Source organism: Procambarus clarkii, chromosome 68 (assembly GCF_040958095.1).
Source record: "Procambarus clarkii isolate CNS0578487 chromosome 68, FALCON_Pclarkii_2.0, whole genome shotgun sequence".
NCBI classification, from domain to species: Eukaryota; Metazoa; Arthropoda; class Malacostraca; order Decapoda; family Cambaridae; genus Procambarus; species Procambarus clarkii.
The window spans coordinates 14,048,675-14,075,012 of record NC_091217.1 but is presented as its reverse complement, the minus strand read 5'-3'; the positions used below and the strand labels follow the sequence as shown (position 1 = coordinate 14,075,012).

Here is a 26,338-nt window from a genome sequence, read left to right as displayed (position 1 = left end):
AAAACTTTTAGTTTTCATAACTATTAGTTTTTTTTATATAAAAAAATTGCAATTGTATAATCACGTTTTCTAAAAGTACAATAATAATAAAAAATGGAACCAAGAGTTCAAGGGTTAGTGAAGAAGAAAATGGATAACTTTCAAGAGCTCTTAAATTTGTTAAATAGTATACCAATAAATATTTAATTGATCTACGTAAGTATTAGTACAAAAACTTACCACTTACTTCTAATGTGGGAGAAGTTGAGGAACGGGAGGCCAAGATGGGCGGCGACCTCGGATGAGAACCATAGGGGCGGCGTCTCTCCCTCCTTGACGGTCCTCGTCAGCGTGACCCTGAGGGTCGGGCCGCCGCCCTCCCGCTGCTGCTGCTGCTGCTGGTGGTGGTGGTGGTGGTGGGCGTAGGTGAGTGTAGCAGCCTCGGCGTGCACGTCCGTGGCCAGGGGCAGCAGGGGCAGCCAGGTGGCCACATCCACGCCATCGCCAGCCACCAGCAGCCCGTCCTTCACCTGGGGAACACCACAGCCTCAGACAACACAACAAGGCACAACACTTGGGCCAGATTCACTAAAGCACTTACGAACCTGTACATCTTTTCTCAATCTTTGGCGGCTTTGTTTTCAATTATTAAAGTTAATGAGCTCCGAAACACCAGAAGGCTCTTTATAACAATAACAACAGTTGATTGGGAAGTTTTCATGCTTGTAAACTGTTTAATTAATGTAACCAAAGCCGTCAAAGATTGAGGAAAGATGTACACGTTCGTAAGTGCTGGCGTAAGTGCTTTCGTGAATCTGGCCCCTTGTCTACAACGCACCTCCCTGCTCCGCCGCTTACTGAAGTGCAAACTACCATCAACACCCAGAATGGACCTAAAACAATGATCAAGCGAGAGGGGTTATTCAGTAAATATAATTTTAATAATAAAAGGTTAGACTGGAAGACAATAAACAGGGAACTTGGAACAGTTTCCCATGGAATGTGTGTAAGTAATAAAAATCCTACACAAGGGATAGAACAACTGCCTTCGGAAGCATATTAAGTCTATCTGAAACATGTTCCTTCATCACGCACCGCTCCTGTGCCAGGTAAGTCCACTACGGGCTCACCATAGCCCGTGCTACTTGGAACTTGTTCCGAGTAGCTGAATCTATAACAACAACAACAGCAAGTTCCTTTGAGGAAAGCCAGAAAGAAATCCAACGTAGAAAGAGAACGCAGAAGACACTATACAAGAAGGAAAAAATAGCACTGGTGACGAACAGAAGAACGCTGGTAAAGAACAGAACACTGTTGAATAACAGAATAACAATGGTGAAGAGAACATCGATGCAGAAGAGAACACTGGTGAAAAACAGATGAACGCTGGTAAAGATCAGTAAAGTGCTGTTTGCGAACAGAAGATACTTGTTGAAGACCAGAAGAACATCGATGAAGAACAAAAGTGAAGAACCCAAACACTCGTGAATAACGTAATTACGCTGGTTAGGAATAGAACACGGGTAAAAAAATAATATTATGAAGAACTGGAGAACTCTGACAAATAAAAAAACACTGGCCAAAAACACTAATAAAAACACTGGCCAAAAACACTAATAAAAACACTGGCCAAAAACACTAATAAAAACACTGGCCAAAAACACTAATAAAAACACTGGCCAAAAACACTAATAAAAACAATGAAACTTTGGAAAGAACAAAAAAAAAATGGTAAGAAAAGAACACTGATTGCGAAGAGCAGAAACACAGTGAAGAATAGAACATAGGTGAAGAGCTGAAGAACACTAATGAACCCCTGTGAAGAACAAGAGAACACTGACGAAGGATAGAAGAACACTGCTGAAAAACAGAACATTGTGAAGAACAGGAGAACATTAGTGAAGAAACAGGAGCCGCTAACAAACGCCATGAAAAAAAGTTACGTTTCCGTGAATAATTAGCGAGAGCGTTCTTGACACCGTGTTCACCACCACCGTGTTCACCACCACAGTGTTCACCACCACAGTGTTCACCACCACAGTGTTCACCACCACAGTGTTCACCACCACAGTGTTCCCTCACACAGTGTTCACCACGGTGTTCACCACCACAGTGTTCAGCACCAGCAGGTAGAACATCACGTGACCTTGGGACCGACACAGGTGGAAAACCTGGAGGAGATTTGTACAATAAGCGCAATAATGACATAGTGTGAGTGTACTGAAACTTGAGAACAATATGTGGTGTTTACCATGTAGTTAAGACGGGCACTGAAACCTGGAGTGTTCTCGTAGCTGTTTCAGGTGTGAGTTGTTCTTATCTAGGAAATAGCAGTGTGTCAGTAGGCTGGAGGAGAGTTGTGGGGAGGTCCTGTTCTACTGACGAGAGTGAGAAGTTGGTGGGAGGGGGATGAGAGAGAGACAGACAGAAAGAGAGAGAGAGAGAGAGAGACAGACACAGACAGAGAGAGAGACAGAGACAGACACTCACCTGTAGCTTGAGTGTGAGAGCGTCTTGGAGGTGTCGCTGCTGGAGGAACTTGTCCTGTGTGAGGGCCAGGTTGAGGTGGTGGGCGGGGTGGGCGCGGGTGGCCGCTGCCCTGGGCAGGTCGGCGCCCGCTGCCACCTGCAGCAGGGGCGTGGCGGTGCGGGCGGCCGCCGGCTCCACGGAGACACGGACGCAAGAGTGCGTGGGGATCGTGTTTGTCTCAGAGTGGGCGGTCGTCGGGGCAACGCACGCGGCCCATTCACGCCCATGGCCGCCCACCATCACGCCCACGGTCATGCCACTTGTCCACAAATCTCTTGTTTCTTTCGGTTTCTCCGTTACACGGGCGCCGTGACCTCTCCCGTGACTCCAGACTTTCACTCTTCCGGTCGTGTGCTCTCGGGACGCCCCTCGAGGCTAGCGTGCACGTGCGGGCGGCTGATGTACAAGTGCGCGCACGTGTCGCGCGTGCGGCTATATAGTGATGCACGCGCGTGGGAAGCGTCAGCTGGGCTGCACGTGGCACACACCAGCTGACCAGGAACCTGCCCTACACGCGCCAGGCAGGTCCTGCCCTGGTGGGGTGGTGGTGGTGACCGAGGTACATGGTGACTCTTGGGGGGTTGTGGTGACTCTTGGGGGGGTTGTGGTGACTCTTGGGGGTTGTGGTGACTCCTGGTGGTTGTGGTGACTCTTGGTGGTTGTGGTGACTCTTGGTGGTTGTGGTGACTCTTGGTGGTTGTGGTGACTCCTGGTGGTTGTGGTGACTCTTGGTGGTTGTGGTGACTCCTGGTGGTTGTGGTGAGGATAGTGGTGACCGAGGTACTGGCCCATGTAGTAGTCACCATAATGCCTGCCACAGTATATGTGCTGTAAACAACAGAACTTTGATGAAGAACAAAACACAGGTGAATAACAGGAGAACACTGAGAATAATAATCCGATAAGTAATATTTCCTGTAAATTACTCCCTCATACACTCCGGGTGTGTCCGAGCACACTCTTTAGAGTACAAGGGACTGTGCTCGGACACACCACACCGGACTAGTGGTGTGTCCGAGCACACTCTTCAGAGTACAAGGAGAGACTCGGGGTGTGTCCGAGCACACTCTTCAGAGTACAAGGAGAGACTCGGGGTGTGTCCGAGCACACTCTTCAGAGTACAAGGAGAGACTCGGGGTGTGTCCGAGCACACTCTTCAGAGTACAAGGGGATGTGCTCGGACACACCACACCGGACTAGTGGTGTGTCCGAGCACACTCTTTAGAGTACAAGGGGATGTGCTCGGACACACCACACCGGACTAGTGGTGTGTCCGAGCACACTCTTTAGAGTACAAGGGGATGTGCTCGGACACACCACACCGGACTAGTGGTGTGTCCGAGCACACTCTTTAGAGTACAAGGGGATGTGCTCGGACACACCACACCGGACTAGTGGTGTGTCCGAGCACACTCTTCAGAGTACAAGGGGATGTGCTCGGACACACCACACCGGACTAGTGGTGTGTCCGAGCACACTCTTCAGAGTACAAGGAGAGACTCGGGATGAGTCCGAGCACACTCTTCAGAGTACAAGGAGAGACTTGGGGTGAGTCCGAGCACACACTTACAGCACATCTTCATTAAGTATCCAGAAGCCATGTTAACCAACACACTGTCAAGTGAAGAACGAGACTGGGGAAAATGTCATTTATAATTAAATAATTTATAACTACGTTATCCTATAGATAAGAAAATATTATCCAAAAAGACAGTGACCTAAATGCCATTCTGTGTATTAACTATTACGGTGCTGCTGGGGAATGCCAAATCGTCACGTCAGCATTGATTCCCATCTGAGGAAGGGCCAAGAGGATGCCCCGAGCCTCAAGCAGCCCTGAGAGGGTCCAGCACGCGCCCCTGATCCCGGCAACACCAAACAATAAAAATCCACCAAGACGGACACGGCGGCGAGGACTGGGGTGCCCCACAAGACAGAATAAACAACGATAATGTGGGTTAATGGCGGGCGACGCACGTGCTGCCCCGCGCCACTTGGTCGTCACGGGGCGTTTGCTCGCTATTAAATACGTTTCTGCTTCATATTCCCGCCTCATTCGTTCCTCGTGTCGGCGCGAAGACCTCGCTATGCCATTGTTTATAATGTAATATTATATATGATTGCATTTTCTTCTATATTTTCGCATTATTACTTGATTCAAAATAAGAAAAGGGATAAAAGATGGGTATATGAAGAAGCATTAGTTGCTCAATTGACTGTGTCGGTAATCCGGAGTGGAGCGACTCCCCTCTGTTGACTGTACACTTGTCATCCGACCCGAGGGAGGGAAAGGGGGAGGGCGAGGGGGACCTAGGGGGAAATCTAAGGGAAAAGGGGAGAGAAAAGGCAACTGGGGGAGGGCTTTGGATGGCGATTAATTGAGGAGCGTGAAGAGCACTGGGTGAGGTTGGAAGTGAGAGGAGGATGGGGAGAGGGGAGGGATGGGCTGAGGGGAGAGGGGAGGGATGGGCCGAGGGGAGAGGGGAGGGATAATACACGTTACTAATTAAATATTAATTACTGCAGCCCTCTACACTGCTAATGGAATCTGATAATCATACTGGAAGTAAACAGTTATGAACAAATCTGAAGAAAATTGATTTACGTAATAAAACTCTGGTCAGTGTTTAGATTTGCGTGGAAATGCGCAGTTATACCCATAGCACTTTATGTTCCTCTAATGGGTCACTACTATAATAAACGACAAATTTGAAACTACAAAAAATCTCCCCAACCACTTGGGGTGGACGGTAGAGCGACGGTCTCGCTTCATGCAGGTCGGCGTTCAATCCCCGACCGTCCAAGTGGTTGGGCACCATTCCTTCCCCCCGTCCCATCCCAAATCCTTATCCTGACCCCCTTCCAAGTGTTATATAGTCGTAACGGCTTCGTGCTTTCCCCTGATAATTCCTCTCCCTTCTGTGGCAGCCACCGAGCCTAAAAGCTTATGAAAGCTTCTCTCAAGGAAACACCAAAGGACTCAATAAGACAGTAAACTAGTGAAGGCGTGTAGGCGGCAGCTCTCATACCCAACCACTTTGTTATCAACATATTGAGGTACACCTGTGCTTATACAACTACTCTACATTATGTGAAGCGTCACATAGTTACTCTCAAGAGCTATGTGATGCTGAAACACAATCCCCATCTCACAGAATGGTAAGTAATTATCAAAAGAAGGCACCAAGCTGGGAAGGCTGTGTAGCACCATCAGAGGGCGCTAAATATCACCAAGGATGCCAATACGAGAACAGAAACGCATAAGGTGAACGATATCAAAAGTATCCGAGTCACCAAGAATACTATCGAGGGACAAGTGACCGCGAGGGACGGTCAGGGAGCAAGACACACGCTCGTCCTGGAAGTCAGGACATTCAACAAGGATATGCACCACCGTAAGAGGGACAATGCAGCTTGGACAATCAGGAGCAGGGCGGCGCTCTCACAGAATGGTAAGTCATTCAGGTTCACATCCCCCATACACAGTGACGGATCAGAAGAGTGAGGGAAGACATGATCACTACCTACAAAATCCTCAGGGGAATTGACAGGGTAGACAAGGATAAACTATTCAACACTGGTGGTACGCGAATAGGGGGTATAATATATTATATATATATATATATATATATATATATATATATATATATATATATATATATATATATATATATATATATATATATATATACCTAGTAGTATATACCTAGTAGCCAAAACGTACTTCTCAGCCTACTATTCAAGGCCCGTTTTGCCTAATAAGCCAAGTTTTCATGAATTAATTGTTTTTCGACTACCTAACCTACCTAACCTAACTTTTTCGGCTACCTAACCTAACCTATAAAGATAGGTTAGGTTAGGTAGGGTTGGTTAGGTTCAGTCATATATCTACGTTAATTTTAACTTAAATAAAAAAAATTGACCTCATACATAATGAAATGGATAGCTTTATCATTTCATAAGAAAAAAATTAGAGAAGATATATTAATTCAGAAAAACTTGGCCTATTAGGCAAATCGAGCCTTGCATAGTAGGCCGAGAAGTGCGTTCTGGCTACTAGGTACGACATATATATATATATATATATATATATATATATATATATATATATATATATATATATATATATATATATATGTCGTACCTAATAGCCAGAACGCACTTCTCAGCCTACTATTCAAGGCCCGATTTGCCTAATAAGCCAAGTTTTCATTAATGAATGTTTTTTCGTCTACCTAACCTACCTAACCTAACCTAACCTAGCTTTTTTTGGCAACCTAACCTAACCTTACCTATAAATATAGGTTAGGTTAGGTTAGGTAGGGTTGGTTAGGTTCGGTCATATATCTACATTAATTTTAACTCCAATAAAAAAAAATTGACCTCATACATAGAGAAAAGGGTTGCTTTATCATTTCATAAGAAAAAAATTATAGTAAATATAATAATTCAGGAAAACTTGGCTTATTAGGCAAATCGGGCTATGAATAGTAGGCTGAGAAGTGAGTTCTGGCTACTAGGTACGACATATATATATATATATATATATATATATATATATATATATATATATATATATAATGTCGTACCTAGTAGCCAGAACGCACTTCGCAGCCTACTATGCAAGGCCCGATTTGCCTAATAAGCCAAGTTTTCATGAATTAATTGTTTTTCGACTACCTAACCTACCTAACCTAACCTAGCTTTTTCGGCTACCTAACCTAACCTAACCTATAAAGATAGGTTAGGTTAGGTAGGGTTGGTTAGGTTCGGTCATATATCTACGTTAATTTTAACTCCAATAAAAAAAAATTCACCTCATACATAATGAAATGGGTAGCTTTATCATTTCATAAGAAAAAAATTTGAGAAAATATATCAATTCAGGAAAACTTGGCTTATTAAGCAAATCGGGCCCTGAATTGTAGGCTGAGAAGTGCGTTCTGGCTACTAGGTACGACATATATATATATATATATATATATATATATATATATATACTTTATATATATATATATATATATATATATATATATATATATATATATATATATATATATATATATATATATATATATATACTTTATATATATATATATACACTTACACACATATACAGCATGGAGTCCATATCTAGTCAAGCATAAGACTAAACTGGAAAAGGTTCAAAGGTTTACCACCAGACTAGTACCCGAGCTGAGGGGTATGAGCTACGAGGAGAGACTACGGGAATTAAACCTCACGTCGCAGGAAGACAGAAGTTAGGGGGGTACATGATCACCACATACAAAATTCTCAAAGGAATTGATAGGACAGATAAAGACAGTTTATTTACCACAAGGGGCACACGCACTAGGGGACACAGGTGGAAATTGAGTGCCCAAATGAGCCATAGAGACATTAGAAAAAATTGTTTTTAGTGTCAGAGTGGTTGACAAATGGAATGCATTAGGAAGTGATGTGGTGGAGGCTGACTCCATACACAGCTTCAAGTGTAGATATGATAGAACCCAAAAGGCTCAGGAACCTGTACATCAGTTGATTGACAGTTGAGAGGCGGGACCAAAGCGCCAGAGCTCAACCCCCGCAAGCACAACTAGGCGAGTACATACATATAGACACATACATTCATTTAGACATACATATATATACATACATTTATACATATATGCATTACATATATACATACACAATACAAAATATTTTTAATATAATATGTAAATTAAAAAAATATGAGTTTGGAAACATAAATGTTGAGGATTATTATAATAGTATATTTAGGGTATGCTTCGTGTTCAAGTGTTCAATTGTCATACGAACTAGCTGCAGTTCTAATCATGTCTGGGCACATGTAGATTTAAATGCATTTTAAAATGTAAGTTTAAATATAACATTGAATTGAGATTTTTATGACAGCCGCTCATATATACAACATTCACTAACCGCTCCTTGTTCTACAACACGCCTACAAAAATAAAAATACAGTAATGCCGCTGTATCATGTCAGCCAGAAGTGTAGTCTCTCCGTGTCAGAAGGCCAATAATTAAGACTGTGGCATAATTTCCTCACAATAGGTTATGGAGGCGGCCAGATTGTGGTAATTATTGATGTAGTGTTTACGGTCGTCAGTACCATTAGCGCGCCACACACCCCCCTGCCAGACGCCACCCTCGCGCGTACCATAATAACTCTTAATATACTGTCACCTAAAGGCTAAAATTCAGCGCTCTACAAGCTGATTTTGCTCTTCACAATAAAATGATCTTTAAGCTTTGGGGAGACAAAGACTGATTTCGCTTGCCACGTTAGTAAATCTCGGTCCATTCATACGGCAAGCTTGCCATATGAACCAAGATATATTTACTTAGCTGATAATAGTATATTATGATAAGAATGATGCGTATAAATATCTCTCGGCAAAGAGCGAGAATATTACAAATTTAAATTACATGAGTTATTTTTAATTTGCTAAAACAAAAGTTTGCCATCACCCTTTGATATCATGAGCGCTGGACCAATAGACTCATCAAAAGCTGTCGTAGGGGCGGGGCCTAGCACAACCTTCACTGGTGAATCAAATATATTTATAACTATAAAATATTGCTATTATTCAACACAACTATTTACCGTAAACAAATGTTAATTGCTCATTAATACAAATGGATATCAAGCATCAATCAGCAAACAGGTAGGTTAAAATAATGAGTTAATGTTAAAGAGAAGGTGGCAACTGCGGCCATCAACCGCTGTGAATGACACTCAAGTGATCCTGAAAATGTTATCTGTAGACAAGTAATTTATTCTGTATTTGGTGTGTGTACCCGCGGCGCCGCCACCAGGCCCGTGGGGGTACAGTACTACCCCAGTGTTCAACAGTATACTGTAACCCAACCATCAATGTTCAACAGTATACTGTAACTTAACCATCAAATACATTTTTCTGTCATAGGTTAGGAAGCTTAGGTTTACTATGCTCTAGGTCCGTTTATTATTTCTTAAGAAACAGAGGAAACAATAAACAATTATTAAATCCTTTAAACAATAAATCTGTTGATATCAAGTTCAAATATGTATATTGAGACAAGGAAGAAATACATCTCACAGGACTAGAGTACCTTAGGCTATTTCTACTAATAGAAATAATAGAATACTAGGCTATTTCTACTACTTAGGCTAATGTGTTGATATTTTCACCAGTTGAGTTAATTTACAATTACGGTATGAATGTGTTGTGTGAGCTTGGGATATATTCGGGAAAATCCTCCAGTATTATCGACCGGCAGGAGCGGCAATCTGCGGCTTTAATGCGTCAGTTTGAGTGATGGCGGGCCGTGTTGATCCGCTGCGGCCCGGCCCACGCCCAGGATTACTGAGATCAATCATAAACTTTACCGACAATTCCAAAGATTCGCTGTGCGGAGTGTGGAGGTGTTGGGGGTAACCAATCAGTCATTGTGTCACTTTGGTTTATATGTGGATTGGTTTGGGGGGTGACGGATGATTTTTGTGGCGGGTTAATGTTAAATTGTCTTTTGTTTGTGTTGTGCTCGGTGGGGTTGTGATCCTACAGGTGGTGGGGGGCTGGAGGGGTGGTTCTTCAGGTGGCGGGGGCTGGAGGGTGGTTCTTCAGGTGGTAGGGGCTGGAGGGGTGGTTCTTCAGGTGGTGGGGGGCTGGAGGGGGTGGTTCTTCAGGTGGTGGGGGGATGGAGGGGTGGTTCTTCAGGTGGTGGAGGGGGTGGTTTTTCAATAACAAGAGTAACCAATCATGGAAGAGTCGTCAAATTCCTGTGAATCCCCTCCCATGTTGGAATATGTGGAAATGAACGAGCAGATGTGCTGGCTGCTAAAGGAGACCATATTGAATACTTCATACCCAAGTCTCTTCTATAAATTAGAGGTATTGTCAGGCAACATCACCGTGACAAGATGACTTAGGAAAGGAGGGACAGAAACACAAACCAGTGAATTTGTTCGCTGGTACAACATGGTTGCAGCTGGCAATCTTAATTATTATGGACGAAGAGGAGGTGGCCGCCACGGGAGAAAATCAGTAATAGCAAGAATCCATCTTGGATACAAATACCCATGGAGATTCGGGATGGAAACAACAGATGAGCAGCGGAGTTGCAAAATCTATGGTGAGAGTGGACACCGCCTTGACCACTACCTGAGAGTGTGTGGACATCTAAGAGAAATTAGAAACGTGTGTAGCATGGTAAACTCCACATTGTTTGAGTTAGGAAAATACTATCTGTCAAATATAAACGCTGTTCTATAATAATAATAATTTATTTAGGAAAAGTATATATATACTTATATATATACATAGTTGCAGAGTTACAGTACAAATATTCTGTTAGATTTAAAGATAGAGGTAGTACATACAATACCTAAAGCCACTAGTACGCATAGCGTTTCGGGCAAGAAATGAGAAAAAGAAAAAGAAAAGAAACAAGAAAAGAAAATTCTCATAAGATTCCCCCATTTTGCACCCGCAAGATAAGTTTTTAAGGGTTGACAAATATTATTTTTGTTTGAGGAGCTGTTCACTTGAGACAGTTAAGCAAGTCCTAGGTGTGTCTGGGTACAAGTGGCAGGATGAACAACCCAGCGGGTTTTCTTCCTATTGGGGAGTGTTGTCCATGCTGCTATGGCGGTGTGTCTACTCACAGGATGAGTGACGCTGCCCAATAAACTCTCCTTTCTGGACAAAACTTAAAGCTTAAACTGGAATGCAGGAAAGGCTGACAGGGAAGCCACAACTGGAATGCAGGACAGGCTGACAGGAAGCCACAACTGGACGGAATGATGAGAACCACAGAGGGATAATGTCACAGTTCACATGCAGGAAATCAATAAAAAACATGTACAAGAGAAGAAAACAAACGCGGAAACTAATCTTCGTTGACCAGTTAATCTTCAACGTGATCAAGTAAAATTGATTTAATTCATTTTATTTAAAAAACGATTAATTTCTTATCATTAGAACGCAGCATTTTGGGTAGAGATTCCTTGATTTTGACATATATTCGAATACTATTAGAATTAACGAAGTTAAATTTTAATCTAATATTAAAATAACTTAAAAGTAATTTAAGCAAATGTTTCCTAATCTGATAAGATAAATATTCACAGATAGGGAGGTTACCTTACCTTGAGGTTACCTTGAGGTGCTTCCGGGGCTTAGCGTCCCCGCGGCCCGGTCGTCGACCAGGCCTCCTGGTTGCCGGACTGATCAACCAGGCTGTTGGACGCGGCTGCTCGCAGTCTGACGTATGAGTCACAGCCTGGTTGATCAGGTATCCTTTGGAGGTGCTTATCCAGTTCTCTCTTGAACACTGAGGCGTCGGTCAGTTATGCCCGACAAATATGCACATAATATCTTGAAGAACATAACATAAAGAAAGTCGAGGAGACGCCATCTGTATAGGACTTGAGAGCCCTGGCTGGGTGGTGTCAACACGACTGGAACTGATGTACTGCCTTGTGTTAACCTCTCATAACTCGGGCATATTTGGCGAATGGTCAAGGCAGTAGTTGTTAACATGGGAACTGTTTCTGGAGAGATCAACTAATATTAATAGTTAAACAAGCGGAAATACCAGCTTGCTTGTTTGAGGGAGGTTGCGGTGGAGTTAGCCGTTGTTTGGCAAAGGTGTTGACTTTGTATGGTGGGTTGTGGTGGCGGGGGACCCTCTTGCTCCCCCCCCCCCCCACAGGGACCCCTGCTCTCTTCCCCTACTCACCTCCACCCCTGCCAGTCCTTTGCTCCAGCGATCCCCTCTTAAACCCCCCACTCTCCCCTAGCAAAAGTTCCTGCCTACGTACCTACCCCTTGTCCCTGGTCACCCCACCCACCGTCCCTGCCTGACGCCACATGCTGCCTGTGAGTGGCAACAGCTGATCATTACCCACTTTGCCCCCCCCCCCTCCCCTCCCCTTCCCCAACAATCCCCGCCTACTGTAGACAATCCAAACTGCCATCTTCAGACTCTTGATACTGGCATTTCGTCGTTTAAATCATCTCTGCTTTACCGTTTGTTTAGCTTTGTGTGCGCTCACCGAAACTCACCTTCCGTGGGGCCTCCTTTCCAGTTGGCTGTCGCTTGATACATTGACTTCCAACTCTCATTTGCCCTGCATCCACTCTTGAAGCTGTAGGGACTTGGCCTCCAGTACAAATGTGTTTGTGATTGCCTATTTGAGGCATCTAGAAGAGGTTAAGCATGTAGGGTACACAGAACGACTGATACAGCAAAATCTATCGTCCAAATCTTTTGCGCAGCTGAACAAGCAAAAAACCTCAGCCAAAGACCTCGTGACTGTTATAGCAGAGAGGGGAAGGGTACTGTTTGCAAGACGTCAGACGACTTAAAGGGAACACAAGAATTATAGATCGTGTTACAAGTCTATAATCCTCGCTCTCTATTCCTTGTCTTCACTCACAGTATGTACCCATGATGCTAGTTAACAGCCAGGGGCACGGAGATGACTTCATCCTCACCTTATACAGCCCACAACTACGGGAGACACAACCTGAACACCTGTGGTTTGCTGCCACTCCTGTTGTTGTGCTGCCACATTTTCTGACACGGATCCTGGCCTCCGTCTTGAGAAATTTGGACCACCTGATTAAGGTACAGCTAAGACACTTTTGCCATAGGATTAATTTGTACTTTTTACCAATATGTGTCGACCTGGTGCATATATATATGTTGCACCTAGTTGCCAGAACGTCGTACTCAGCCTACTATGCAAGGCCCGATTTGCCTAATAAGCCAAGTTTTCATGAATTCATATATTTTTCAATATTTTTTTCTTATGAAATGATAAAGCTATCCATTTCATTATGTATGAGTTAATTCTTTTAAATTTGAGTTAAAACTAACGTAGATATATGACCGAACCTAACCAACCCTACCTAACCTAACCTAACCTAACGTAACCTATCTTAACCTAACCAACCCTACCTAACGTAACCTATCTTAACCTAACCAACCCTACCTAACCTAACCTATCTTAACCTAACCTAAACTAACACAATTCAATAACTTATGTTCTTAATATAATATAATAATAATTAAAAAAAACTAATTGGAAACAATTTATTGAAAATAAAGAAAATCACTCGGCCTATTAGGCAAATTGGGCCTTGCATAGTAGGCCGAAAAGTGTGTTCTGGCTACTAGGTACGATATATATGTATATATTATATATATATTTGTATTATATATATTATATATATATATATATATATATATATATATATATATATATTATATTCTTATATTCATATGTATACATATTCTTATATATATATATATATATATATATATATATATATATATATATATATATATATATATATATATATATATATATATATATATATATAATATGTCGTACCTAGTAGCCAGAACGCACTTTTCAGCCTACTATGCAAGGCCCGATTTGCCTAATAAGCCAAATTTTTCTGAATTAATTTATTTTCTCTAATTTTTTTCTGATGAAATGATAAAGCTACCCATTTCATTATGTATGAGGTCAATTTTTTTTATTGGAGTTAAAATTAACGTAGATATATGACCGAACCTAACCAACCCTACCTAACCTAACCTATCTCTATAGGTTAGGTTAGGTTAGGTTAGGTAGGTTTGGTAGCCGAAAAACCATTAATTCATGAAAACTTGGCTTAATAGGCAAATCGGGCCTTGCATAGTAGGCTGAGAAGTGCGTTCTGGCTACTAGGTACGACATATATATATATATATATATATGTCGTACCTAATAGCCAGAACGCACTTCTCAGCCTACTATTCAAGGCCCGATTTGCCTAATAAGCCAAGTTTTCATGAATTAATGTTTTTTCGTCTACCTAACCTACCTAACCTAACCTAACCTAGCTTTTTTTGGCTACCTAACCTAACCTTACCTATAAATATAGGTTAGGTTAGGTTAGGTAGGGTTGGTTAGGTTCGGTCATATATCTACGTTAATTTTAACTCCAATAAAAAAAAATTGACCTCATACATAGAGAAAAGGGTTGCTTTATCATTTCATAAGAAAAAAATTATAGTAAATATATTAATTCAGGAAAACTTGGCTTATTAGGCAAATCGGGCCTTGAATAGTAGGCTGAGAAGTGAGTTCTGGCTACTAGGTACGACATATATATATATATATATATATATATATATATATATATGTCGTACCTAGTAGCCAGAACTCACTTCTCAGCCTACTATGCAAGGCCCGATTTGCCTAATAAGCCAAGTTTTCATGAATTAATGTTTTTTCGTCTACCTAACCTACCTAACCTAACCTAACCTAGCTTTTTTTGGCTACCTAACCTAACCTTACCTATATATATAGGTTAGGTTAGGTTAGGTAGGGTTGGTTAGGTTCGGTCATATATCTACGTTAATTTTAACTCCAATAAAAAAAAATTGACCTCATACATAGTGAAAAGGCTAGCTTTATCATTTCATAAGAAAAAAATTATAGTAAATATAATAATTCAGGAAAACTTGGCTTATTAGGCAAATCGGGCCTTGAATAGTAGGCTGAGAAGTGAGTTCTGGCTACTAGGTACGACATATATATATATATATATATATATATATATATATATATATATATATATATATATATATATATATATATTATTGCCACTGGTTACAACATCCCCACAAATAAACTAACTCTTTTACTCTCTCTCGCCTTGTCTGCTCTTCCTCCCTGTGTGTGTGTCTCGTATTGCATCCCCATATAAGACAACAATATGAGGTGTGTGGGGATCTTGACAACATATATCAAGATGTACACAAGAGGTGTGCATGTATACTATGGGTGCGAGAAGACAGGAAGCCACCAGGTAGGTCCAGGTAGGGAAGGGTAGCTGGTCCAGGTAGGGAAGGGTCGCTGGTCCAGGTAGGGAAGGGTAGCTGGTCCAGGTAGGGAAGGGTCGCTGGTCCAGGTAGGGAAGGGTAGCTGGTCCAGGTAGGGAAGGGTAGCTGGTCCAGGTAGGGAAGGGTAGCTGGTCCAGGTAGGGAAGGGTAGCTGGTCCAGGTAGGGAAGGGTAGCTGGTCCAGGTAGGGAAGGGTAGCTGGTCCAGGTAGGGAAGGGTAGTTGGTCCAGGTAGGGAAGGGTAGTTGGTCCAGGTAGGGAAGGGTAGCTGGTCCAGGTAGGGAAGGGTAGCTGGTCCAGGTAGGGAAGGGTAGCTGGTCCAGGTAGGGAAGGGTAGTTGGTCCAGGTAGGGAAGGGTAGCTGGTCCAGGTAGGGAAGGGTAGTTGGTCCAGGTAGGGAAGGGTAGCTGGTCCAGGTAGGGAAGGGTCGCTGGTCCAGGTAGGGAAGGGTAGCTGGTCCAGGTAGGGAAGGGTAGCTGGTCCAGGTAGGGAAGGGTAGCTGGTCCAGGTAGGGAAGGGTAGCTGGTCCAGGTAGGGAAGGGTAGCTGCTGCTAATACTACTTCCCCTTCAATTTCACTTGTCAAAAGCCGCTCACAATAATAATGGTAACCAATATATGACGGCTATATCAGGGGAAAATTTTGTAATTGATTAATATAATTCACCCCAGCGGGTGGCTCGCCTGGTGTGTTCACCGGTCTAACCTAATCTATATTACTGGCCAGAAATAGCTCGACATAATGGGTTATCGGGTACCGAACACTTCCCTTACTGTTGAGGAAGATGGTGCTGACGACGGGAGATACGTGCGTCCCGAGACATTTGCGTCTAGAGGGAAATAATTGCGAAGCTTCAAGCTGTTCCAAGTCAAACTTTGTAAGATGTTAAAATTAATGGCGTCTGCTCCTCTCGGCTCGGGAGACGCCAATTCGTCATTATCAACTTAGGGAGGTAGACTATGTATTTGCTGAGTATTTAATTAAATTTAGTAATGGAGAACACTTTTGTATCATATTTACTCCCCAGGCTGGTAGATTTAAATATACGTGTTATACATAAATGAATATTTGATGACGTTGCAAACATCAAATTTTCTCCGAACGGCCAAGATATCCATCCTCTGACATAATGTTGGTAAGTTAGAATGTTCCTGATACAGCCGTTATTGTTTGTTATACAAGTTGGGTATGGTGGTGGCCCCTGAGAGTATGGTGGTGGCCCCTGAGAGTATGGTGGTGGCCCCAGAGTGTATGGTGGTGGCCCCAGAGTGTATGGTGGTGACCCCTGAGTGTATGGTGGTGGCCCCTAAGTGTATGGTGGTGGCCCCTGAGTGTATGGTGGTGGGCCCCTGAGTGTATGGTGGTGGCCCCCTGAGTGTATGGTGGTGGCCCCTGAGTGTATGGTGGTGGGCCCTGAGTGTATGGTGGTGGGCCCTGAGTGTATGGTGGTGGCCCCTGAGTGTATGGTGGTGGGCCCCTGAGTGTATGGTGGTGGCCCCCTGAGTGTATGGTGGTGGCCCCTGAGTGTATGGTGGTGGGCCCTGAGTGTACGGTGGTGGGCCCTGAGTGTATGGTGGTGGCCCCTGAGTGTATGGTGGTGGGCCCTGAGTGTATGGTGGTGGCCCCTGAGTGTATGGTGGTGGCCCCTGAGTATATGGTGGTGGCCCCTGAGTATATGGTGGTGGCCCCTGAGTATATGGTGGTGGCCCCTGAGAGTATGGTGGTGGCCCCTGAGTGTATGGTGGTGGCCCCTGAGTGTAAGGTGGTGGCCCCTGAGTGTATGGTGGTGGCCCCTGAGTGTATGGTGGAGGGCCCTGAGTGTATGGTGGTGGCCCCTGAGTGTATGGTGGTGGGCCCTGAGTGTATGGTGGTGGCCCCTGAGTGTATGGTGGTGGGCCCTGAGTGTATGGTGGTGGCCCCTGAGTGTATGGTGGTGACCCCTGAGTATATGGTGGTGGCCCCTGAGTATATGGTGGTGGCCCCTGAGAGTATGGTGGTGGCCCCTGAGTGTATGGTGGTGACCCCTGAGTATATGGTGGTGGCCCCTGAGTATATGGTGGTGGCCCCTGAGAGTATGGTGGTGGCCCCTGAGTGTATGGTGGTGGCCCCTGAGTGTATGGTGGTGGGCCCTGAGTGTATGGTGGTGGGCCCTGAGTGTATGGTGGTGGCCCCTGAGTGTATGGTGGTGGCCCCTGAGTGTATGGTGGTGGCCCCTGAGTGTATGGTGGTGACCCCTGAGTGTATGGTGGTAGGCCCTGAGTGTATGGTGGTGGCCCCTGAGTGTATGGTGGTGGGCCCTGAGTGTATGGTGGTGGCCCCTGAGTGTATGGTGGTGGCCCCTGAGAGTATGGTGGTGGCCCCTGAGTGTATGGTGGTGGCCCCTGAGTGTATGGTGGTGGCCCCTGAGTGTATGGTGGTGGCCCCTGAGTGTATGGTGGTGGCCCCTGAGTGTATGGTGGTGGGCCCTGAGTGTATGGTGGTGGCCCCTGAGTGTATGGTGGTGGCCCCTGAGTGTATGGTGGTGGCCCCTGAGTGTATGGTGGTGGCCCCTGAGTGTATGGTGGTGGCCCCTGAGTGTATGGTGGTGGGCTCTGAGTGTATGGTGGTGGCCCCTGAGTGTATGGTGGTGGCCCCTGAGTGTATGGTGGTGGCCCCCGAGTGTATGGTGGTGGCCCCCGAGTGTATGGTGGTGGGCCCTGAGTGTATGGTGGTGGGCCCTGAGTGTATGGTGGTGGCCCCTGAGTGTATGGTGGTGGCCCCTGAGTGTATGGTGGTGGCCCCTGAGTGTATGGTGGTGGCCCCTGAGTGTATGGTGGTGGCCCCTGAGTGTATGGTGGTGGCCCCAGAGTGTATGGTGGTGGCCCCTGAGTGTATGGTGGTGGCCCCTGAGTGTATGGTGGTGGCCCCAGAGTGTATGGTGGTGGCCCCTGAGTGTATGGTGGTGGCCCCTGAGTGTATGGTGGTGGCCCCTGAGTGTATGGTGGTGGCCCCTGAGAGTATGGTGGTGGCCCCTGAGTGTATGGTGGTGGCCCCTGAGTGTATGGTGGTGGCCCCTGAGTGTATGGTGGTAGCCCCTGAGTGTATGGTGGTGGCCCCCTGAGTGTATGGTGGTGGCCCCTGAGTGTATGGTGGTGGCCCCTGAGTGTATGGTGGTGGCCCCTGTCCAGGCACCCGGAGAACCAGCCGACACCACCCGATAACCACGTGTTCTACCGACGGATTCTGGAAGGGCGGGCTGGCGGGAGCTAGGACTAGTGGGAGGGCGGGCTGGCGGGAGCTAGGACTAGTGGGAGGGAGGGCTGGCGGGAGCTAGGACTAGTGGAAGGGCGGGCTGGCGGGAGCTAGGACTAGTGGGAGGGCGGGCTGGCGGAAGCTAGGACTAGTGGGAGGGCGGGCTGGCGGGAGCTAGGACTAGTGGGAGGGCGGGCTGGCGGGAGCTAGGACTAGTGGGAGGGCGGGCTGGCGGGAGCTAGGACTAGTGGGAGGGCGGGCTGGCGGGAGCTAGGACTAGTGGGAGGGCGGGCTGGCGGGAGCTAGGACTAGTGGGAGGGCTGGCTGGCGGGAGCTAGGACTAGTGGGAGGGCGGGCTGGCGGGAGCTAGGACTAGTGGGAGGGCGGGCTGGCGGGAGCTAGGACTAGTGGGAGGGCGGGCTGGCGGGAGCTAGGACTAGCGGGAGGGCGGGCTGGCGGGAGCTAGGACTAGTGGGAGGGCGGGCTGGCGGGAGCTAGGACTAGTGGGAGGGCGGGCTGGCGGGAGCTAGGACTAGTGGGAGGGCGGGCTGGCGGGAGCTAGGACTAGTGGGAGGGCGGGCTGGCGGGAGCTAGGACTAGTGGGAGGGCGGGCTGGCGGGAGCTAGGACTAGTGGGAGGGCGGGCTGGCGGGAGCTAGGACTAGTGGGAGGGCGGGCTGGCGGGAGCTAGGACTAGTGGGAGGGCGGGCTGGCGGGAGCTAGGACTAGTGGGAGGGCGGGCTGGCGGGAGCTAGGACTAGTGGGAGGGCGGGCTGGCGGGAGCTAGGACTAGTGGGAGGGCGGGCTGGCGGGAGCTAGGACTAGTGGGAGGGCGGGCTGGCGGGAGCTAGGACTAGTGGGAGGGCGGGCTGGCGGGAGCTAGGACTAGTGGGAGGGCGGGCTGGCGGGAGCTAGGACTAGTGGGAGGGCGGGCTGGCGGGAGCTAGGACTAGTGGGAGGGCGGGCTGGCGGGAGCTAGGACTAGTGGGAGGGCGGGCTGGCGGGAGCTAGGACTAGTGGGAGGGAGGGCTGGCGGGAGCTAGGACTAGTGGGAGGGAGGGCTGGCGGGAGCGAGGACTAGTGGGAGGGCGGGCTGGCGGGAGCTAGGACTCGTGGGAGGGCGGGCTGGCGGGAGCTAGGACTAGTGGGAGGGAGGGCTGGCGGGAGCTAGGACTAGTGGGAGGGCGGGCTGGCGGGAGCTAGGACTAGTGGGAGGGCGGGCTGGCGGGAGCTAGGACTAGTGGGAGGGCGGGCTGGCGGGAGCTAGGACTAGTGGGAGGGAGGGCTGGCGGGAGCTAGGACTAGTGGGAGGGCGGGCTGGCGGGAGCTAGGACTAGTGGGAGGGCGGGCTGGCGGGAGCTAGGACTAGTGGGAGGGCGGGCTGGCGGGAGCTAGGACTAGTGGGAGGGCGGGCTGGCGGGAGCTAGGACTAGTGGGAGGGAGGGCTGGCGGGAGCTAGGACTAGTGGGAGGGCGGGCTGGCGGGAGCTAGGACTAGTGGGAGGGCGGGCTGGCGGGAGCTAGGACTAGTGGGAGGGCGGGCTGGCGGGAGCTAGGACTAGTGGGAGGGCGGGCTGGCGGGAGCTAGGACTAGTGGGAGGGCGGGCTGGCGGGAGCTAGGACTAGTGGGAGGGCGGGCTGGCGGGAGCTAGGACTAGTGGGAGGGCGGGCTGGCGGGAGCTAGGACTAGTGGGAGGGCGGGCTGGCGGGAGCTAGGACTAGAGGGAGGGAGGGCTGGCGGGAGCTAGGACTAGTGGGAGGGCGGGCTGGCGGGAGCTAGGACTAGTGGGAGGGCGGGCTGGCGGGAGCTAGGACTAGTGGGAGGGCGGGCTGGCGGGAGCTAGGACTAGTGGGAGGGCGGGCTGGCGGGAGCTAGGACTAGTGGAAGGGCGGGCTGGCGGGAGCTAGGACTAGTGGAAGGGCGGGCTGGCGGGAGCTAGGACTAGTGGAAGGGCGGGCTGGCGGGAGCTAGGACTAGTGGGAGGGCGGGCTGGCGGGAGCTAGGACTAGTGGGAGGGCGGGCTGGCGGGAGCTAGGACTAGTGGGAGGGCGGGCTGGCGGGAGCTAGGACTAGTGGGAGGGCGGGCTGGCGGGAGCTAGGACTAGTGGGAGGGCGGGCTGGCGGGAGGGAGAGATAGTGGGAGGGCGGGCTGGCGGGAGGGAGAGATAGTGGGAGGGCGGGCTGGCGGGAGGGAGAGATAGTGGAAGGGCGGGCTGGCGGGAGCTAGGACTAGTGGGAGGGAGGGCTGGCGGGAGCTAGGACTAGTGGGAGGGCGGGCTGGCGGGAGCTAGGACTAGTGGGAGGGCGGGCTGGCGGGAGGGAGAGATAGTGGGAGGGCGGGCTGGCGGGAGCTAGGACTAGTGGGAGGGCGGGCTGGCGGGAGCTAGGACTAGTGGGAGGGTGGGCTGGCGGGAGCTAGGACTAGTGGGAGGGCGGGCTGGCGGGAGCTAGGACTAGTGGGAGGGCGGGCTGGCGGGAGCTAGGACTAGTGGGAGGGCGGGCTGGCGGGAGCTAGGACTAGTGGGAGGGCGGGCTGGCGGGAGGGAGAGATAGTGGGAGGGCGGGCTGGCGGGAGGGAGAGATAGTGGGAGGGCGGGCTGGCGGGAGGGAGAGATAGTGGAAGGGCGGGCTGGCGGGAGCTAGGACTAGTGGGAGGGCGGGCTGGCGGGAGCTAGGACTAGCGGGAGGGCGGGCTGGCGGGAGCTAGGACTAGTGGGAGGGAGGGCTGGCGGGAGCTAGGACTAGTGGGAGGGCGGGCTGGCGGGAGCTAGGACTAGTGGGAGGGCGGGCTGGCGGGAGGGAGAGATAGTGGGAGGGCGGGCTGGCGGGAGCTAGGACTAGTGGGAGGGCGGGCTGGCGGGAGCTAGGACTAGTGGGAGGGTGGGCTGGCGGGAGCTAGGACTAGTGGGAGGGAGGGCTGGCGGGAGCTAGGACTAGTGGGAGGGCGGGCTGGCGGGAGCTAGGACTAGTGGGAGGGCGGGCTGGCGGGAGGGAGAGATAGTGGGAGGGCGGGCTGGCGGGAGCTAGGACTAGTGGGAGGGCGGGCTGGCGGGAGCTAGGACTAGTGGGAGGGTGGGCTGGCGGGAGCTAGGACTAGTGGGAGGGCGGGCTGGCGGGAGCTAGGACTAGTGGGAGGGCGGGCTGGCGGGAGCTAGGACTAGTGGGAGGGTGGGCTGGCGGGAGCTAGGACTAGTGGGAGGGCGGGCTGGCGGGAGCTAGGACTAGTGGGAGGGCGGGCTGGCGGGAGCTAGGACTAGTGGGAGGGCGGGCTGGCGGGAGCTAGGACTAGTGGGAGGGCGGGCTGGCGGGAGCTAGGACTAGCGGGAGGGCGGGCTGGCGGGAGCTAGGACTAGTGGGAGGGCGGGCTGGCGGGAGCTAGGACTAGCGGGAGGGCGGGCTGGCGGGAGCTAGGACTAGTGGGAGGGAGGGCTGGCGGGAGCTAGGACTAGTGGGAGGGCGGGCTGGCGGGAGCTAGGACTAGTGGGAGGGCGGGCTGGCGGGAGGGAGAGATAGTGGGAGGGCGGGCTGGCGGGAGCTAGGACTAGTGGGAGGGCGGGCTGGCGGGAGCTAGGACTAGTGGGTGGGTGGGCTGGCGGGAGCTAGGACTAGTGGGAGGGCGGGCTGGCGGGAGCTAGGACTAGTGGGAGGGCGGGCTGGCGGGAGCTAGGACTAGTGGGAGGGCGGGCTGGCGGGAGCTAGGACTAGCGGGAGGGCGGGCTGGCGGGAGCTAGGACTAGTGGGAGGGCGGGCTGGCGGGAGGGAGAGATAGTGGGAGGGCGGGCTGGCGGGAGGGAGAGATAGCGGGAGGGCGGGCTGGCGGGAGCTAGGACTAGTGGGAGGGCGGGCTGGCGGGAGGGAGGGCGCAAGGTCTTCGGGAATGGGAGGGGGAACTGTTTATCCAAGCCTTGTTCCCGTCTCCAATAATGCTCTGCTGTTTTTACTGCATTCATAATGATTAAGTTTTTATTGAGGCAACAAGTCGGGATCTTTATTTGTTATCAAGATAATCAGATAAGCTAAATCTGCTGCGGAGAATATATCAGTAGAGGAAGACTAAGATAAACTAGTAGTTTTGATGATTTACGAAATAAACTGTTGGAATGTTTATATTTTTACAGACTGGCGAATTTATTTGTAATGCATAATTCAGCGAGTGAATATACCGTCATAAGGATTGTATTATGCAGTGAATAATGCAAGTGTATAGTATCACTCGGGTGACTTTTCACTAGCACGCATAGCATATTGACCAATGATCAATCCTGTGAGCTAATAGAGCCACTCAATCTTTGTGTTAAAAGTGGCACTCATCCTGTAAGTGAGGAATGTCGCTGGTTTTGTTAGTAAATATAGCCACACATCCTGGGAATGTGGAGTGTACTTACCTAGTTGTGCTTGCGGGGGTTGCGCTCTGGCTCTTTGGTCCCGCCTCTCAATGGTCAATCAAAACTAATGTACAGGTTCCTGAGCCTACTGGGCTCTGTCATATCTACACTTGAAGCTGTGTATGGAGTCAGCAACCCGTTCTCGCACTTGCTTTAGTCAATATCTTGCTTATGAATAAGTGTATATGTGACATACTAATTTATTGTGAATATTTAAGTTTAACTTCAAAATCTGAATAAAAACCACAACCTAACCTAACCTTCTTAGTATGTTAAGATATTACAATTAGTAATATCCCATCCCCTTGTATGGTGGTGACTGCCATCCCCTTGTATGGTGGTGACTGCCATCCCCTTGTATGGTGGTGACTGCCATCCCCTTGTATGGTGGTGACTACCATCCCCTTGTATGGTGGTGACTACCATCCCCTTGTATGGTGGTGACTACCATCCCCTTGTATGGTGGTGACTACCATCCCCTTGTATGGTGGTGACTGCCATCCCCTTGTATGGTGGTGACTGCCATCCCCTTGTGTGGTGGTGACTGGCCTAGCTAGTGGCGACGAGTACTGTCCTAGGTGGTGAAGGTTGACAGAGAGGGGCCTCGTAGGGGCCTCGTAGCCTGGTGGATAGCGCGCAGGATTCGTAATTCTGTGGCGCGGGTTCGATTCCCGCACGAGGCAGAAACAAATGGGCAAAGTTTCTTTCACCCTGAATGCCCCTGTTACCTAGCAGTAAATAGGTACCTGGGAGTTAGTCAGCTGTCACGGGCTGCTTCCTGGGGTGTGTGTGTGTGTGGTGTGGAGAAAAAAAAAAAAAACAAAAAAAAAAAAAAAAAAAAAAGTAGTTAGTAAACAGTTGATTGACAGTTGAGAGGCGGGCCGAAAGAGCAAAGCTCAACCCCCGTAAAAACACAACTAGTAAACACAGAGAGGTGAGCGGTGAGGAAGACACTGCGGACGGTAGAGAGACAGGTGAGGGCGGTGAGACAACGTGCAGGGGACGGGGCCGTGACGGCCAGGTGACGGTGCCCGTCAGTCCTCACCAAGCCCCGCTGCCCCTCAGCCCGACCCTCAAGTGCTCAACAAGGGGGGCGGGGTAATCACTAATTACCCTCAAATCATCGCGAATAAAACACAATCATAAAAAATGGCGCCTAAACAGGGAGGGATCGCGGGAGTCCCCGTGAACACGGCCAGTGTTCACGGGTGGACGTCCTCCAACAACTACAGCTCTCCACAACACGTGACGCGCCGGAGGGTGGACCGGACCCATAGACGGTTCTAAGTGTATTGTGTTTTTTGGGGTTAAATCTTTACGCTCCCGACAGAGGCTTCCTATATGAATATCTAAGACTAGAGGGAGCATAAAATGCATGCATACATACACATATATATTAATATATAATATGTAAAGCAATAATGATGGTTGAGAGAGCAGAGGCCAGAGTGTTCCACTTGATAGTGAACAATACGACCACTTGGGGACACCTGGCCGGCACAGGTGAGGCAGGAGCTGGCACCTCCCCCACCTGCACCCATGCTATCCTCCCCACCTACACCCATGCTATCCTCCCCACCTACACCCATGCTATCCTCCCCACCTACACCCATGCTATCCTCCCCACCTGCACCCATGCTGCCCTCCCCACCTACACCCATGCTACCCTCCCCACCTACACCCATGCTATCCTCCACACCTACACCCATGCTATCCTCCACACCTACACCCATGCTATCCTCCACACCTACACCCATGCTACCCTCCCCACCTACACCCATGCTACCCTCCCCACCTACACCCATGCTATCCTCCACACCTACACCCATGCTATCCTCCACACCTACACCCATGCTACCCTCCCCACCTACACCCATGCTACCCTCCCCACCTACACCCATGCTACCCTCCCCACCTACACCCATGCTATCCTCCCCACCTGCACCCATGCTACCCTCCCCACCTACACCCATGCTACCCTCCCCACCTACACCCATGCTATCCTCCACACCTACACCCATGCTACCCTCCCCACCTACACCCATGCTACCCTCCCCACCTGCACCCATGCTATCCTCCCCACCTGCACCCATGCTACCCTCCCCACCTACACCCATGCTATCCTCCACACCTACACCCATGCTACCCTCCACACCTACACCCATGCTATCCTCCACACCTACACCCATGCTACCCTCCCCACCTACACCCATGCTACCCTCCCCACCTACACCCATGCTACCCTCCCCACCTACACCCATGCTATCCTCCCCACCTACACCCATGCTACCCTCCACACCTACACCCATGCTACCCTCCCCACCTACACCCATGCTACCTTCCCCACCTACACCCATGCTATCCTCCCCACCTACACCCATGCTACCCTCCACACCTACACCCATGCTATCCTCCACACCTACACCCATGCTACCCTCCCCACCTACACCCATGCTATCCTCCCCACCTACACCCATGCTACCCTCCACACCTACACCCATGCTATCCTCCACACCTACACCCATGCTACCCTCCCCACCTACACCCATGCTATCCTCCCCACCTACACCCATGCTACCCTCCCCACCTGCACCCATGCTATCCTCCACACCTACACCCATGCTACCCTCCCCACCTACACCCATGCTACCCTCCCCACCTACACCCATGCTACCCTCCACACCTACACCCATGCTACCCTCCACACCTACACCCATGCTATCCTCCCCACCTACACCCATGCTACCCTCCACACCTACACCCATGCTACCCTCCCCACCTACACCCATGCTACCTTCCCCACCTACACCCATGCTACCCTCCCCACCTACACCCATGCTACCCTCCCCACCTACACCCATGCTACCCTCCACACCTACACCCATGCTATCCTCCACACCTACACCCATGCTACCCTCCCCACCTACACCCATGCTACCCTCCCCACCTACACCCATGCTACCATCCCCACCTACACCCATGCTACCCTCCCCACCTACACCCATGCTACCCTCCACACCTACACCCATGCTATCCTCCCCACCTACACCCATGCTACCTTCCCCACCTATACCCATGCTACCCACCCCACCTACACCCATGCTACCCTCCCCACCTACACCCATGCTACCCTCCACACCTACACCCATGCTATCCTCCACACCTACACCCATGCTACCCTCCCCACCTACACCCATGCTACCCTCCCCACCTACACCCATGCTATCCTCCCCACCTACACCCATGCTACCTTCCCCACCTACACCCATGCTACCCTCCCCACCTACACCCATGCTACCCTCCCCACCT

At 49.7% G+C, this 26,338-nt stretch overlaps 1 protein-coding gene across 2 annotated transcripts in view; it reads right to left on the bottom strand.

Annotated features, from left to right (window-relative positions):
* Prdm13 (PR/SET domain 13) overlaps positions 1-26,338 on the bottom strand; it is an 81,382-nt gene that overhangs the window by 5,010 nt on the left and 50,034 nt on the right. The window contains exons 1-3 of one of the 2 annotated variants that reach the window (XM_069310877.1): positions 11,943-12,017; positions 2,470-3,336; positions 227-509 (exon numbers count right to left, since the gene is read on the bottom strand). In XM_069310877.1, coding sequence (XP_069166978.1) covers positions 227-509; positions 2,470-2,763 — 577 coding nt within the window. In that variant the 5' untranslated portion in view covers positions 2,764-3,336; positions 11,943-12,017. Of the gene's footprint in view, positions 1-226; positions 510-2,469; positions 3,337-11,942; positions 12,018-26,338 lie in introns of those variants that run through there. The other variant, XM_069310876.1, reaches the window with a different exon arrangement.